This window comes from Cuculus canorus, chromosome 5 (assembly GCF_017976375.1).
Source record: "Cuculus canorus isolate bCucCan1 chromosome 5, bCucCan1.pri, whole genome shotgun sequence".
In the NCBI taxonomy this organism is placed as follows: Eukaryota; Metazoa; Chordata; class Aves; order Cuculiformes; family Cuculidae; genus Cuculus; species Cuculus canorus.
Window position 1 is genome coordinate 60,089,207 of NC_071405.1, and position 13,229 is coordinate 60,102,435.

The 13,229-nt window shown below is 48.7% G+C and overlaps 1 protein-coding gene across 6 annotated transcripts in view; it reads left to right on the forward strand.

Moving 5' to 3' along the window:
• Positions 1-4,983: 4,983 nt before the first annotated feature.
• MEIS2 (Meis homeobox 2) overlaps positions 4,984-13,229 on the forward strand; it is a 173,541-nt gene continuing 165,295 nt past the window's right edge. The window contains exons 1-6 of one of the 6 annotated variants that reach the window (XM_054068625.1): positions 4,984-5,336; positions 7,692-7,924; positions 9,498-9,639; positions 10,146-10,196; positions 10,947-10,997; positions 12,071-12,220. In XM_054068625.1, coding sequence (XP_053924600.1) covers positions 7,719-7,924; positions 9,498-9,639; positions 10,146-10,196; positions 10,947-10,997; positions 12,071-12,220 — 600 coding nt within the window. In that variant the 5' untranslated portion in view covers positions 4,984-5,336; positions 7,692-7,718. Of the gene's footprint in view, positions 5,337-6,112; positions 6,691-6,735; positions 7,128-7,691; positions 7,925-9,497; positions 9,640-10,145; positions 10,197-10,946; positions 10,998-12,070; positions 12,221-13,229 lie in introns of those variants that run through there. The other 5 variants (XM_054068623.1, XM_054068628.1, XM_054068626.1 and 2 more) reach the window with 5 other exon arrangements.

The window sequence follows — 13,229 nt, forward strand, 5'->3', positions numbered from 1 at the left end:
TGACACCGGCTCTTCACACACACCCGCGTGAGATAAACCCGACAAACGCGAGGAGGGTCATCCCTGTGTCCTTCTCGCGGGGATGCGTGGAGGGGGACGCACCAGACCCAGAGCCCGGCGGAGGAGCGGAGCCAGGGAGAGGGGTTCTCTTCGCCCCCCTCTGCGCTCCGTGACCCTCCCCAGCCCCACGCGGGTCTCAGCCCCACGCTGCGGGACCGTGTTGGAGCCCCGCCAGATAGCGCTAGCGGGCTGCTGATGGCAGCGCCGAGCGGCAGCCGGGGCACAGGCGGCGGGGGGGCGCCCCGCCAGCGCGGGGTTAGAGCCCTGCGGCCCCGGGCGGGGGAGGGAGGGGGGCTCGGGAGGGGAGGAAGACCCCGAACCGTTCTTGCTTCTTGGAAGGTTTTTATTTTCCTCTTTAACAAAAAAAAAAAAAAAATGATGGGGGAGGTGGGGAAGAAAGAGAAGCAAAAGAGAAGTTAACAGGTAAGTAAATGAACCTCCTCCCATCCAGCTCCCAAAGATTTCAGTCATACCGCACTCGAGGTCAAGAAAAGTTCACCGTTATGGGCTACCACTGACTTTCTAGACTGGAAAGATATTCGAAAAATAATAGTGAAAAGTGAAGTATACTATTGGCAGGTGTGTGTGTGTGGAGGGAGGGGGGTGTCAGGGTGAGGAGCGAAATGAACCGAGTGATCTGCAGAAGTTTGAAATGTGCATAATTTCACAGGGGCACCCGAGATGGGACCTTGGAAGTCCTGCAGCTGTGGGATGCCGGAGGAGAATCAAAGTGGGCTGAGACGAATAAAAAGTTACTCGAGTTGTAAGAACCAATCGTAAAGGCAAAGCAAAGTGTGGTAAAAATCGATTTGGGGGGTAGAAGTTTGAACTGTGGCATAATTCTGATTGCAAAAAGGAAAAGGTACTATTTACACTCCACACTTTGCCTCGCGAGCAAAACAAAAAGTAAAATTCCCGTGGATTTTACTACGGGGTCATGGTGATGTAATCCCGCGGCCACATTTTACCAGGCAGATTGCTTTTTTCATTAAATATGACACATTTCCTAGAACGATAACTCAAGATAAAATACCCATTCAAATATGCAAAAATTTTCATCCTGTTCCGCGATATCCTTATCCCGTCCACGGGGAGTTTTGCCTGCAAACGTAGCCTACGTGTTTCCCAACACAACGGCATCAAAATACTTGAACTCAGTGCACAAACAACCAAACATCGAATAAAGTTACAAACAACATTAAGGTTCAAGTTATTTGTCCCTGTAGCGAGGCGTCAATTGTTCTAACAGATGTAGGGACGCTAAGAGGATTTAAACCACGCGAATTTAATAAACCAGATTAGCGATAGGTGCTTTCCACAAATGCTAGGAACCGTAAAGTAAATCTAGCCTAAATTATCCGTCAGAACAGAGCATCACCTCCAATGAGTGCAGAAAATTTCCAAAGGGGTCCAATAGGATTCCGTGCAAGCATGGACTGTTGTTGTTCCCCCCCTCCACCCCCCGCCCCCGAAAAAATCCCCCAAATCTTTCTATTTGCATTAAATCTTGCGCTACGCACACCCGCGCGTACAAAACCGTGGTTTAAGATCCCCAGTGGAATATATTCTTGAAATCTGAAATATTACCTGTTGTGCCATCCGCTTTTGCAAGGCTGTGGAGAAAAAAAAGGGGGGGGGGGGGGAGCGAGAGAGGCATGTCTCAAAGCCAGCAAAGCACTAAGATGCCACACTTCGGAAAGGCTGATTGAAAACAGACTCTTAAGTTTTAGAGGATTTTCTCTCTCACTCCCTCCAAGGGCTAAGAAGCCGATTTGGGAGTTTGAAGGGAATAGGTTTCAGCGTCCATATTTGTTCTGGTGCACTTGTAAAATGCGATTTGAAGAGGATCTTTAGCCCTCTGATTGTCTTTGTATTGTTTTTCTTGAAACGGATCTTTTGCCCTTAATGAATCCCCACGCAGCTGGACAGCTCCTGCTCGGACACCGAGAGCGCTAACCCCGAACTGACCCCAATTTGACACCACAAGATGAAATTTTACCGCCTGTTAAAACCATTTCCAGCCTCGGCAAAAGGAGCTGGCTGTTGACTGAGATGCACTTCCATACCGGACACCTCATTTCTCTTTGGACTTTTAAGCTGATCTAAAGGAAAAGGGGGAAAAGAAAAAAAAAAAAACCCACAAGAAAAGAAAAAGAAAAGAAAGCCCAAACACACACACACACACACACACACACGACCTGTCCCTCACACTTTTCCTGGAAATAGCCTTCGCTGTGAAAGTGATGCACGAGACATGGAAAATACCCAATTAAATTTTCCCGATTTTATGTATCTTAAAAGAAACATGTCGCCAAGCTGGTTGAGGGGAAAAAAAAGAAAAGGTAAATAAAAAATGACCTAAGAATGTGGAAGCCCCCACCCTCTGCACGCATGTATCCCGTTTTCCTCAGAGTTCCCAACAGCATCTTTATTAATAGCTGAGTACTTTCACTTAAGGGCGCTAAATTGCGATTCCTTTTTAATGGCTAAACTGTAGCGCTTTATAAGCTACGTTCTCTGTGTGCTTTAATCCACTGGGATAGCAAAGAGGAAAAAGGCTTCAACTCTTTTCACGGAGAAAAAAAGACACAGGAGGAACATTAAAGCCTTGCATTTACCATATGAAATTTCACTTTCTATCAAGTTAAAATAATTTTTAAAAGTTGATTCCTGTCCCAGATTACACACATGCACAGCAGGGCGAGCCAACGCAGGGGGTTAATTAGTTTAGGAGGGGAAGAAAAGAAAAGGAAGGGGGGGGAAGAGAAAAGAAAAGGAACAAGTGAAAGGAGCAGCATTGAACACTGCAAAAATCTTTGCCTGCTTCTTTTTTTTCAGCTTTGATTTTAGATTGCTTTCTAACAATTTCTTAGTCAAGACAATGGAGATCTATAGGGACCTCTGTGAATAACAGCATTATGAAAAAAATCAGGTCTAAAGTTATATGCTAAGGAAAGAAGCTCTTTCTGCTATTTGAGCCAAGTCACCTAAAAACTTCTTTTCGAGAAGAAAACTGATGAACTTCTCCCACAGCTTGAGGTCTGAACAAATACATGGAGCCTTCAGTGGAGCTACATTACTTTTGCACGGCCACGTTACAAGGAAAGACCTCTTATTTAGTGATACCGAAACGATTTGAAATGAGACATACTTGTATATCTCAAGAGGTAAGGCTCTGGGTTTGCACTGCCTTGGTTAAAAAACAAGTTCGGAAGCTACAAATATTTAAACCTCATCGTCTAAACTGCCTGCATGGGCTGTATCACAGTTATATGATTCCACACAAGTTTATAAATCCGGTATATTTGGGGCGGGGGGAGACACACACACAGAGGACACCAAATAGCATTCACCGATGACTAGATGTCTTAAAAAAAAATCTGTTAGAAAACTACAGCTGTAAAAGTAGGAAAGGATTTGCATAACCTACTGCTCTGTAGGTCTCCGCGCACCCAAAGGATTAGCCAAGCATTCATTACCATGAATATCTTGAATTACGTTACCGATTTATACGGCAGAGTATAAAATACTGCACAAGAAGACTGGCTTTTTCCCTGCGAAATGAATCGACTTAACCACTGCTTGAAAGAGATCTACATACTAAGGGCTTTTTTACTCACCTCTTTTACAGTCCCGTGAAAGTCAGTCACAGCAATTCGGTTGCTCTTAGGACTAGCTTTAATCTTGGATGAGATCCTCTAGGAAAATAAAAACGTGTCTGCTCTCCGGCTTCTGGTGGGTTTTAAGCAGGGTGCAACTCTGGCTAAAAGTAGGACAGGGACTTTTCTCCATATTCCCCACATATTTGTAAATACAGCCCTGCTCTGCAGGGCTCAGCGCTATCGGAACACGCAGGAATGCCCACTGGCGTTTGTCAGCCCTCCACACTATCTTTCTTTATATGTGAGGGATGATTTCCCGCAGACATCATTGTTATGATGGCTCATTTAATCAAACTGTTTAATTGCTCCGGTAATCACTATCATCATCACAGGTACTCAATCATTCATCATTTTGGAGGGGTTTATTGACCTCTGGAGCTCATTCCCTACGCCTATTAAAATCAGGCCAAATATCTGTAACAACCCCTTGAGTAATTTTCTTAAAGTTTTTTTTTTTTTAAAAAAAAAAAATTCTTAAAACTATTGTCATCATCGTAACAGGCAAAACAAACCCAAACAAAACCTATCTGAATAAAACGCATTTTTCTGCTGTGTATTTTTCGAAGCCATCTATGTATGAGGCCACATTCACAACTGGGTATATCATCATTGATAAATCCCACTATTAACGGGATAGTCTGTTTTAGATTTTATGTGCAGGGGACCGTGAACGAGGATGGGGGGGTGGGGAGGACAAAACTGCAGCAATCGATAGTTTGACCATCGCTCCTCCCCTAAACTTCAAGCATCTCCCATGATTGATGATCCCGGGTAGCTTTGGTAATTGACTGTTCTGAGGTAAGGCACGGTTTAGCTCCAGCAAAGTGATTGGGCGAGAGAAACACACCAAAATTAACGTACGTGTGTGTGTGTGTGTGTGTGTGTGTGTGTGTGCGCGCGTGTTTGGAAAAGTTCATTTGGTGCTCAAGGGTGGGGGGTGCATCATCTCACTTAATTTGCTAAATAACCCCACTGTAATTAGCACTACCATTAGAAGGCATTACCGAGCTAATACTTCAGCATACATTCCACAAGCGCAACGTCGATACACGGCAAAGTCCAGTCCCATACACACATAAATACAGCTCCCAGCGCCGGATCCGCTCGAAACGAACATGCAAACAAAAATCTACGTAACATCTGGATCTCTCCTACAAAAGGCTGAGCATGACTTTGTTTTTAAGCCCTTTTCAAAGCCTGGCAGCCTAATCGCAAAACTAAAAGGGACTTCCCCCTCTCCCCCCCCCCCCCGCCTCTCCCCCCAAGACATCCACAGCGTGCTTGATAGCAGCGATCACTTAATGAAGAGCGGAGTCAAACTCGATTTGAACGAGGCGTTCTCTCCCATGCCCTGGAAAATTAATTTTTAGAAAAGCACAATGAATCGTTAGAGGAAATAAGCCACACTTGCAACACAACAGGCTGGCGGAGAGGCGAGTACTCGGCCGGAGCAGGCTCGCTTCCCGGGGAAGATCAACTTTGCGCGGCCCCCCGGACGCGGCGGCTCTCCGTGCCCCCGGGCTCGCGCACCGTTCGCGGCAGAGGCGACAGCCGGCGATTTAATTAAATAATTCAGCGCACAAAACCCAGACGCTAAACCATCTCTGTTAATCAGTAGGTATTTTTGTAGCTAAAAGAAGCTAGCGCGAGCGAACCCGGGGCTGGGCTCCTAATCGCACTTTTCTTCTCGCTCTCTGCAGTTTTCCCCTGCCTCTCCCCCCCTCTCTCGCACACACGCACTCTCCCCGTCCTTCCTCCCCTCCCTCCCTCGCTCGCTCCCTCCCTCCCTCGCTCCCTCCCTCCCTTCCTCCCTCCTTCTCTCTCGCACGCTCGCTCGCTCCTTCCTACACGCGTTGCTTCGCTCGGGGCAGGGGCTGCTGCGCGGCTCCCCCCGCGCGGCCGCCCTGCCGGCGCGCTGCGCATCCCCGGCGCTCTGCCGGCTGGGGCGCCCCGCAGCCCCGCCGCCGCCGCCGCCGCCGCGCCCCGCTCCCCGCCGCCGCCGCTGCCGCCGCTCCCCGCCGCCGCCGCTCCCCGCCGCCGCCGCGCTGCAGGACTGGCTATGGCCACCACTACTTCCGGGTTCCGTCACTTCATTCTCCCGCCGATCAGCGCTGCAAAACTGAGCCTCTTCTATAAGGCAGCCAGCAGCCAACCTGCCAACACTTACTGACACTCACTCATCTCAGAGAGCGAGGGAGAGAGGGAGACAAAATACCCACCGGGAGGAGGAGGAGGAAAAGAAAAAAAAAAAAAAAAACAAAAAAAAAAAAAAGAGGAGAGAAAGAGAGAGAGAGAGAGGGGGAAGTCCGGGCTTTGCAAACTATTCCATTTTTCTTCGCATCTTTCCCCACCCCCCTTCACAGTACTTTAAAAAAAAAAAAAAAAAACCAAAAAAAAAAAAAAACCAACAAACAACCAACCCTATCGCGATCCTAAAAGGCAAAACCAGAGCGCGGAGTTACTGGAAGAAGAAACCGGGGTTAAAAAGATTCCTCCTCTCTTCTTCATCATCATCAACCATCATTCATTCACTACCTTGACATTCCCTGGCTTTGATTGACAGCTGGAGTGGCAAAAAGCCATGAGACACGACAGTTTGGTTACATGTGGGTTGCTGACGGGCCGATCGTAACCTTCAGTTTGGGGGCTTGACAATTTTATTTTTTTTTTAATAGAGAAAGAAAAAAGGAAAAAGAGGGACAGAAAAAGGAAAGAGAAAAAAAGAAGAAAACACAGAAACTCATCGTGGTTCTTGACTGTTTTTTTTTTTATATATCATTGTTGTTGTTATTATTGTTGTTATTATTATTTACCCATATTGGAGGATAGGAGAAGTCTATAAGTGGGTTGCAGGAAAAAAAAAAAAAAGGAATCTTCTTCACTCTAAATCACTTTCTTTGCTGGACTGGGATATTAAATATACGACACATCCAGGAGTTTATTGGAGCGCAGACTGATGGCGCAAAGGGTAGGTTTAAATCTCCAACACTTACCTATATATAAATCCTCTCTTAAGAGGGGCCTGTCCGATTTGCTCTCCTCTGTTGCTGATGATGATGGCGGCCACTATTAAAAAATAGCAGCAAAAATTATTCACTAGCTTTTTGTGTGTGTGCGTGAGTGTCTCTCTCTGTGTGTCTCTCTCTGCAATTGTTCCACGCTTTTTTCCTCTCTAGCAGCGCGATTTCCCTGCTCTCTGCCTGCTCAGTAGCACGGGTTTCACAGGGGAAAGCTTGCTGCTACTGCTGCTGCCGCCGTTACTGCCGCTGCCTAGGAAAGACTAAGAAATACATATGTGTGTCTGTGTATATACGAACGTATATATATGCATACACATATAGTTGCGCTTTTTTTTGTCTCTGGCTTGACAAGGACAAGGGGAATTGCTACTAAATAATGTTTCTGGTAACTTTCAGATTATTTCCCCCTTTATCTTTCCCTCCCTCCCCCCGATGCACCCCACCTTTCCTCTCTCCTTCCCAGTGTTGATTTATTTACATAGTTGCTTTAGATTCTGCTTTTTTATCCACTTTTTCAAATTATTTTTTTTTTTTGTCGTTCTTCCTTTCCAATGCAGAGTAACTCTAGTTTCTCTCCTCCGTTTCCTTCCTTTCCATCCCCATTTCCTTGTTAGGGTTCCTCCTGCCCGTGCCTTCAAGAGGACCATCTCTCCCCGCACACAGGCAGTCACACACACTTTCCCCCTTTACCTCTGCCCGCACCCCCACTCCTCCCTCAGTCTCTCCAGCCTCTGCTCCCGATCCCAGTTGATTTCATTTCGCACATTTCTCTCTGTTGTGGCCGTTCTTGTTTTGTTTTGCTCTGTTTGTGTCTGTCCGGGTGCTTAACTCTCTTCTGACTTTTGTTGTTGTTGTTTGTTTGTTTGTTTTTTTTTATCCCCCCACCCCCCTCTCTCTTCCCCTCTTTCTCTTTCTTTCTTTCTTTTCTTCCGGCCCGTTTTTTTGACAGTACGATGAGCTGCCCCACTACGGCGGAATGGATGGAGTAGGGGTGCCTGCGTCCATGTATGGGGACCCTCACGCTCCCCGGCCGATCCCCCCCGTGCACCACCTCAACCATGGGCCGCCGCTCCACGCCGGGCAGCACTACGGCGCCCACGCCCCGCACCCCAATGTCATGCCGGCCAGCATGGGCTCCGCTGTCAACGACGCCCTGAAGCGGGACAAGGATGCGATCTACGGGTAGGTGCCGCCTGGCCGCCCGGCGCCACGGCCCGGCTCCGCAGCGCCGGTGCCCGCGGAGCGGCAGGAGCGGGGCGGGCTGAGGCTCCCGGGGGGCCGCGGGGGCAGCGGCGAGCCGAGCCCCGCGGCGCAGCGGGACGGGGGGGCAGCCCCGGCGGGAGGGGCGGCGGCCGCGGAGCCCCCCAGCCGCCCGCTCCGGAGGGGGACCGGGCACCGGCACCGATGGCAATTGTGGGGCGAGTGCAATCCCAGCCCGGCTCTCTGCTGAGGTGCCAGCACCCACGGGAGACTGGTCTTGGAAAAAACAGACCTCTGGGGAGAGAGGCTGAAGAGGGGGAGGGGGGTGGGGGGTGGAGGTGGTATTGCCTTGTCTTTATTTCCTTTTTTTTTCTTTTTCTTTTTCTTTTTTTTTTTTTTTTTTTCCATTTTTAATCACCCCGTGGGTTATTTGTCTTTCTCGGGAAGGCTTCAGTTAGGAGTTCAGATAGAAGAGGTGGCTCTCATTGCTCTGGATTTTAGTTGGAGAAGCGTTGTTCTGGTGTTCTCCTTCATGCCATAACAACACTCCTCCAACAGTGTAAATAAAGAGCTACTCACATCGCTGAAGATAGTAAGAATAAAAGGGATTCGCTTCTTGCAAGCAGCTCTTCCCTAAGACAGAAGGAATAAATACATTGGGGGCAATGAGCTGAGTTTTCTGTTTAAGAAAGAAAGAACACGAGGAAAAAGAAACGCGTACCCAGAGAAACTCAACCCTGTGTCAGGGCATTGCTTGGGAGGAATGACACCGATTCCCTTCAGTGCCTTTTAGAAAAAAATACTAAATGATCCTAAAAGGAGAGGGTAGTAGAGTCTATGACAGCGTGTGAGGCCTTGATCAGGCACCAGAGGGGAAAAGAGACAAATGCATGCTTGCTACTTAGCACGCGGATAATTTTTTTTTCCTGACTATACCAACTATGGGAAAAAAATTAGCGAAGTGCTCCCTCCCTCCGCCCCCTCCCCAGCTCACTTATCTGGACAGCTGGTATTTTACTCGGGTGTGCTTCCTAAGCCAGGAAACTTCACCACATTTTTGTTAGCTGGCCCCTTGAAAAATAAAATTACGTATTAAGTAATTTGCAGCTTGCCTAGCCGTGCTTTTCATTTTAGGTCATAGCTGGAGGGTAGGGATGGGATCTTCCAGGTTTCGCGTTATTTTAAGCTGTGGCGAAAAGTGTAAGATTCCCAGCTGAGCCGCTGCCTGCGTGAGCGCGTTCGGTTCCTTGTGCGTTTGGAGGAGAGTTCACTTTTGTCCTCGTCGGGAGATGCGTCCCGGCCACTGCACTTTCAAAACCGGGGGAAAGACACCCCACCGCCAATTTTTTTTTATTTTTTATTTTTTTTTTATTTCAAAGTGTCGTTCTCCCCCCGCTCTGCCCGAAACAATACTGCCAGGCTGCAGAGTGTGGCTCTGTCCGTGTCTGTGTGTCCGTGCATTTGGAAAAAAAAAAATATATACTTGTTGATTAGAACTCTTCTTTCCCCCTCTTCCCCACCCCCTCCCCTCTCTTTGTGTGCCACTGCCCGGTAGGCACCCGTTGTTCCCCCTCTTAGCTCTGGTCTTTGAGAAGTGCGAGCTGGCGACCTGCACGCCCCGGGAACCCGGCGTGGCCGGCGGGGACGTCTGCTCCTCCGACTCGTTCAACGAGGACATCGCCGTCTTCGCCAAACAGGTCCGGCACCTTCTCCCCCCGCCCCCGGCCCTTCCCAGCTCTCCCGCCACCTCCTCGACCCGCAGGCGGCCGGGCGGTCGCAGGGGGGCAGCCCCCGTCCCCGCCTCCCCGTGTCCCCCCCCCCCCCCCCCCCCCCGGCACCCCCGCTCCGGCCGCCGGGGGGGCGCGCTGCCCGCACGGCTGTCCCCGGCCCTGCGCCGCCGGGATGGGGGGTTCTGCCCCTCGCCCTGCCGTGTTAATGAAAGGGAGATGGAATTGTGGCCGAGGTCTGGAGGCAGAGGGAGAGGGGGGGAAAAGGCAGGAGATCAAAAAGCGAGGGCGGCCGGAGCGGAGCAGGATCCCGATCCCAGCACGGGTGACCCCTTCCTAGCATGGGGCGTCCAGCGGGATCTTGATCTATCCCGTGCCGGCTGGCTCTGTCCCGGGCTGGGGAATCCCCCCTCTCAGTGACTCGGAGAATCTGGGATTCACACCGCTTTTCCTATTTTTTTTTTTTTTTTTTTTAGGTCAGAGCTGAAAAACCACTTTTTTCTTCAAATCCCGAATTGGACAATTTGGTAAGGCCTGCTGCTCCCCCTTCAACCCCCCCCCCCCCCCCCCCCCCCCAAGCCCCGCTCCCTTCCCGCCCCTCCCCACCGCCGCGTCCAGCGCCCTCCGCCGTGCGGGGCTGCGGGTCCCGGCGCCGCGGGTGCGCGGGCAGGGGAGGGGCAGAGCGCCCGGCCAGGGGGCTTCAAAGGGCTGAGCTTTCAAAGTGACCCAGGGCGAACTCTTCGAGCCCCGATGCATTGCAAAGCCGCGCTTGAAAGCCACGGGAAACTAAAGTGAAGGAAATAACTGCTTAAGAAGAGAGAGCTGGAGATTTCTAACGTAATTCTTTTGCTAATGTGAGCGATTTCAATATTCAAAGTGCCTAAATCCTCTTGTAAAGAAGATGCCAAACTATTCATCCTCTCCTCCCTTCTCCTGCGGGCGGAGGGGGGGTGGGAGTGTGTGTTTGATTTCTCTGCGGACCCTCAGGGATGAGGGACGGAGTGCAGAGAGGGAACGAGGGAAAGAGGAAGAGGTTTTCTCCAAGACTGCGGTAATAAAGCACTAATGACCGCTCCTGGAATAAATATGATAAAAATCAAGTGCTTAGGTTAAAGTTGATCAAAATCGTTCAAGCGTGGCCAATGAGCTAAAATCCTGGATAATGAGTGCGCGCCCTGACAATCCCCCTCTCGCCGTGGCCCACTCGGGCCCGCGGCTCTGCGAAGCCCCCGAGCTCCTGTCTCCCACGTAACCCCTTGCTCCAAACTTTCTTGCAGATGATCCAAGCAATACAAGTACTAAGGTTTCACCTTTTGGAATTAGAAAAGGTAAGAGCCACGGAGGTGGGCGTGTGGCAAAGCCATTCCTCCCTGTCGCCCCTGTCCTGTTCCTTCCTTTCTCCCCCTCCCTCCCGCCCGCACCTCCCGACTGTTTGGGATGAGTTGTAAACACGACCAGAGGAAACAGGGGAAACGCAGTGCCACACTGTAACCTGTTCCCTCAGAGCATCTGACACCCGACAGCCGTGCCCAGGGTTATTCTTTTTTTTTTTTACCAGCGTGATTTCAACCAAGTCATTAAATGTTTATATTATTAAGCCTCTTTCATCCTTGTTACCCCTTCCATCCTTGTTACCTCTTCCATCCTTGTTACCTCTTCCATCCTTGTTACCTTTTCCATCCTTGTTACCCCTTCCATCCTTGTTACCCCTTCCATCTTTGTTATCCCTTCCATCCTTGTTACCCCTTCCATCCTTGTTACCCCTTCCCTCAGCAGAAGCTCTTTTCCTGACTCGGAAATAATATGTTTAACAAAAAGAGAAATGAAAGCCCGTCTGCCTTTCTCCACCTCTGGCAGGAATATTAACCCCAAGCAAGCACTAAATGTTTGGAAGAGGCAGGGGGCCCCTGCGCGGCGTGGGGAGGGGGCTGTGCCCTGGGACGGGAGCGACTCTTCTCACAGCCTCCCCGAGTACCTTCGTTTTACTGCTCCCAACCACTTAGACCTATTTATTTTTTTTTTTAAGACCCGGTTTAAACCGATCCCGTCCCGAGTGACTCGTTGTACCTGTCTGGGCTGTGTATGCTCCAAAGATACCACCTGGGTCCAGCTCCCAGTGTTCTGATGTTATCATCGAATCGGATTTTCCTCTGTACACCAGACTGAGCCCACTATCCCTCGCTTTCTAACTTGTTGCTGCGGCAAGTCCCTAGAGAATAATATGTGCTGTAACAATTTCTCTATTGTTTCCTTGCCTTCTACTATTGTGCCCCTTAATTAGAGTTACTTGTGGAGTAGATCAGAGGATTGTTCTTGCTACCAAAAAAAAAAAAAAAAAAAAAAAAGTTGCAATCCGATATTTTGCCATTATTGATACTATTATTGCTGCTGCTGTTTTCAGGTTCATGAATTGTGCGATAACTTCTGCCATCGGTACATTAGTTGTTTGAAAGGAAAAATGCCAATAGACCTCGTTATTGATGAAAGGGATGGCAGCTCCAAATCAGACCACGAAGAACTCTCAGGATCTTCCACAAATTTAGCCGATCATGTAAGTCTCTCTGATTTCTTTATGAGACTTTTAAAGACGTTAACCTGCTTAGAGGACCTGTCCCCGATTTCATTGTTTTGCTGCTGTTGTCTATTGGTATTATTGTTACTACAATCTCTTGCAAGCTCAGATCCCTTCTTTACACTTTCTTTCCTCTCGCTTTGTAAAGTTGTAAAGGTTCCTTCTGTTTCCATCTGTGAAGCAGAGAGTTTGCAACGGTTTGTAAAGTTTCCTGGTCTGGGTGGCTTGGACAGTTAGAAAACTGTTGGTTTGGTGTAAGGGATCGGTGTTTCCTTCTTTGCCAGCTTTTTAATCAATGCAGCAATGTAAAGAGAGACAGCAAAGTTAGGGAGAAAGTTTTGCTGATTTGCTCCCCCCTCCCCTCTCGTGGGAATGACAAGTGATGAGAATTATTGGCAATACTACATTGCATTAAAAAAAAGGGTTAGCACATTAGAGTTTCCAATGCTTGTGCTTTATAGCAACTTATTGTCAGAATACAGACTTATTGCCAAATGCCTGAAGCATCTTCATAATAAAAGACAGTAACCTTGATGAAGCAATTATTAACAATGTATTACAGAAAGCTGGAGAGAATGATGATTGAGTAACCATAGGTTAGTGGTTGATTTTAACACTTTAGGAGTTGGTGAATTAGTGTTATGTGTGTAGGACTGAATGTTGGTGTGCGTGGTAGGGAGAGTGCCTCTGTTTTTCTGGGTTTGGAGCAGCTCTTGTGATCCTTCAAAAGATGTATATGCGGAGAGACTTCGGGATGTGAAGGGAGAGATTGCAGCTGGTACGGCAGAAAAGGGGAGGAATAGCTCTGGTTGAAAAGAGTGGGTGTGAACTCTGGTTTATTTATAGGAACGCATCCCTGGGGGGAAAAGGGGTTTACACAGTTTTAAATTCAATTGAACTTATAATCTAAATGATACAGTCTAATATTTTAGCGGTTGAAATATTAATTTAACACCTGGTGTGAAGTTAACCATGCTTTCTGCACAGG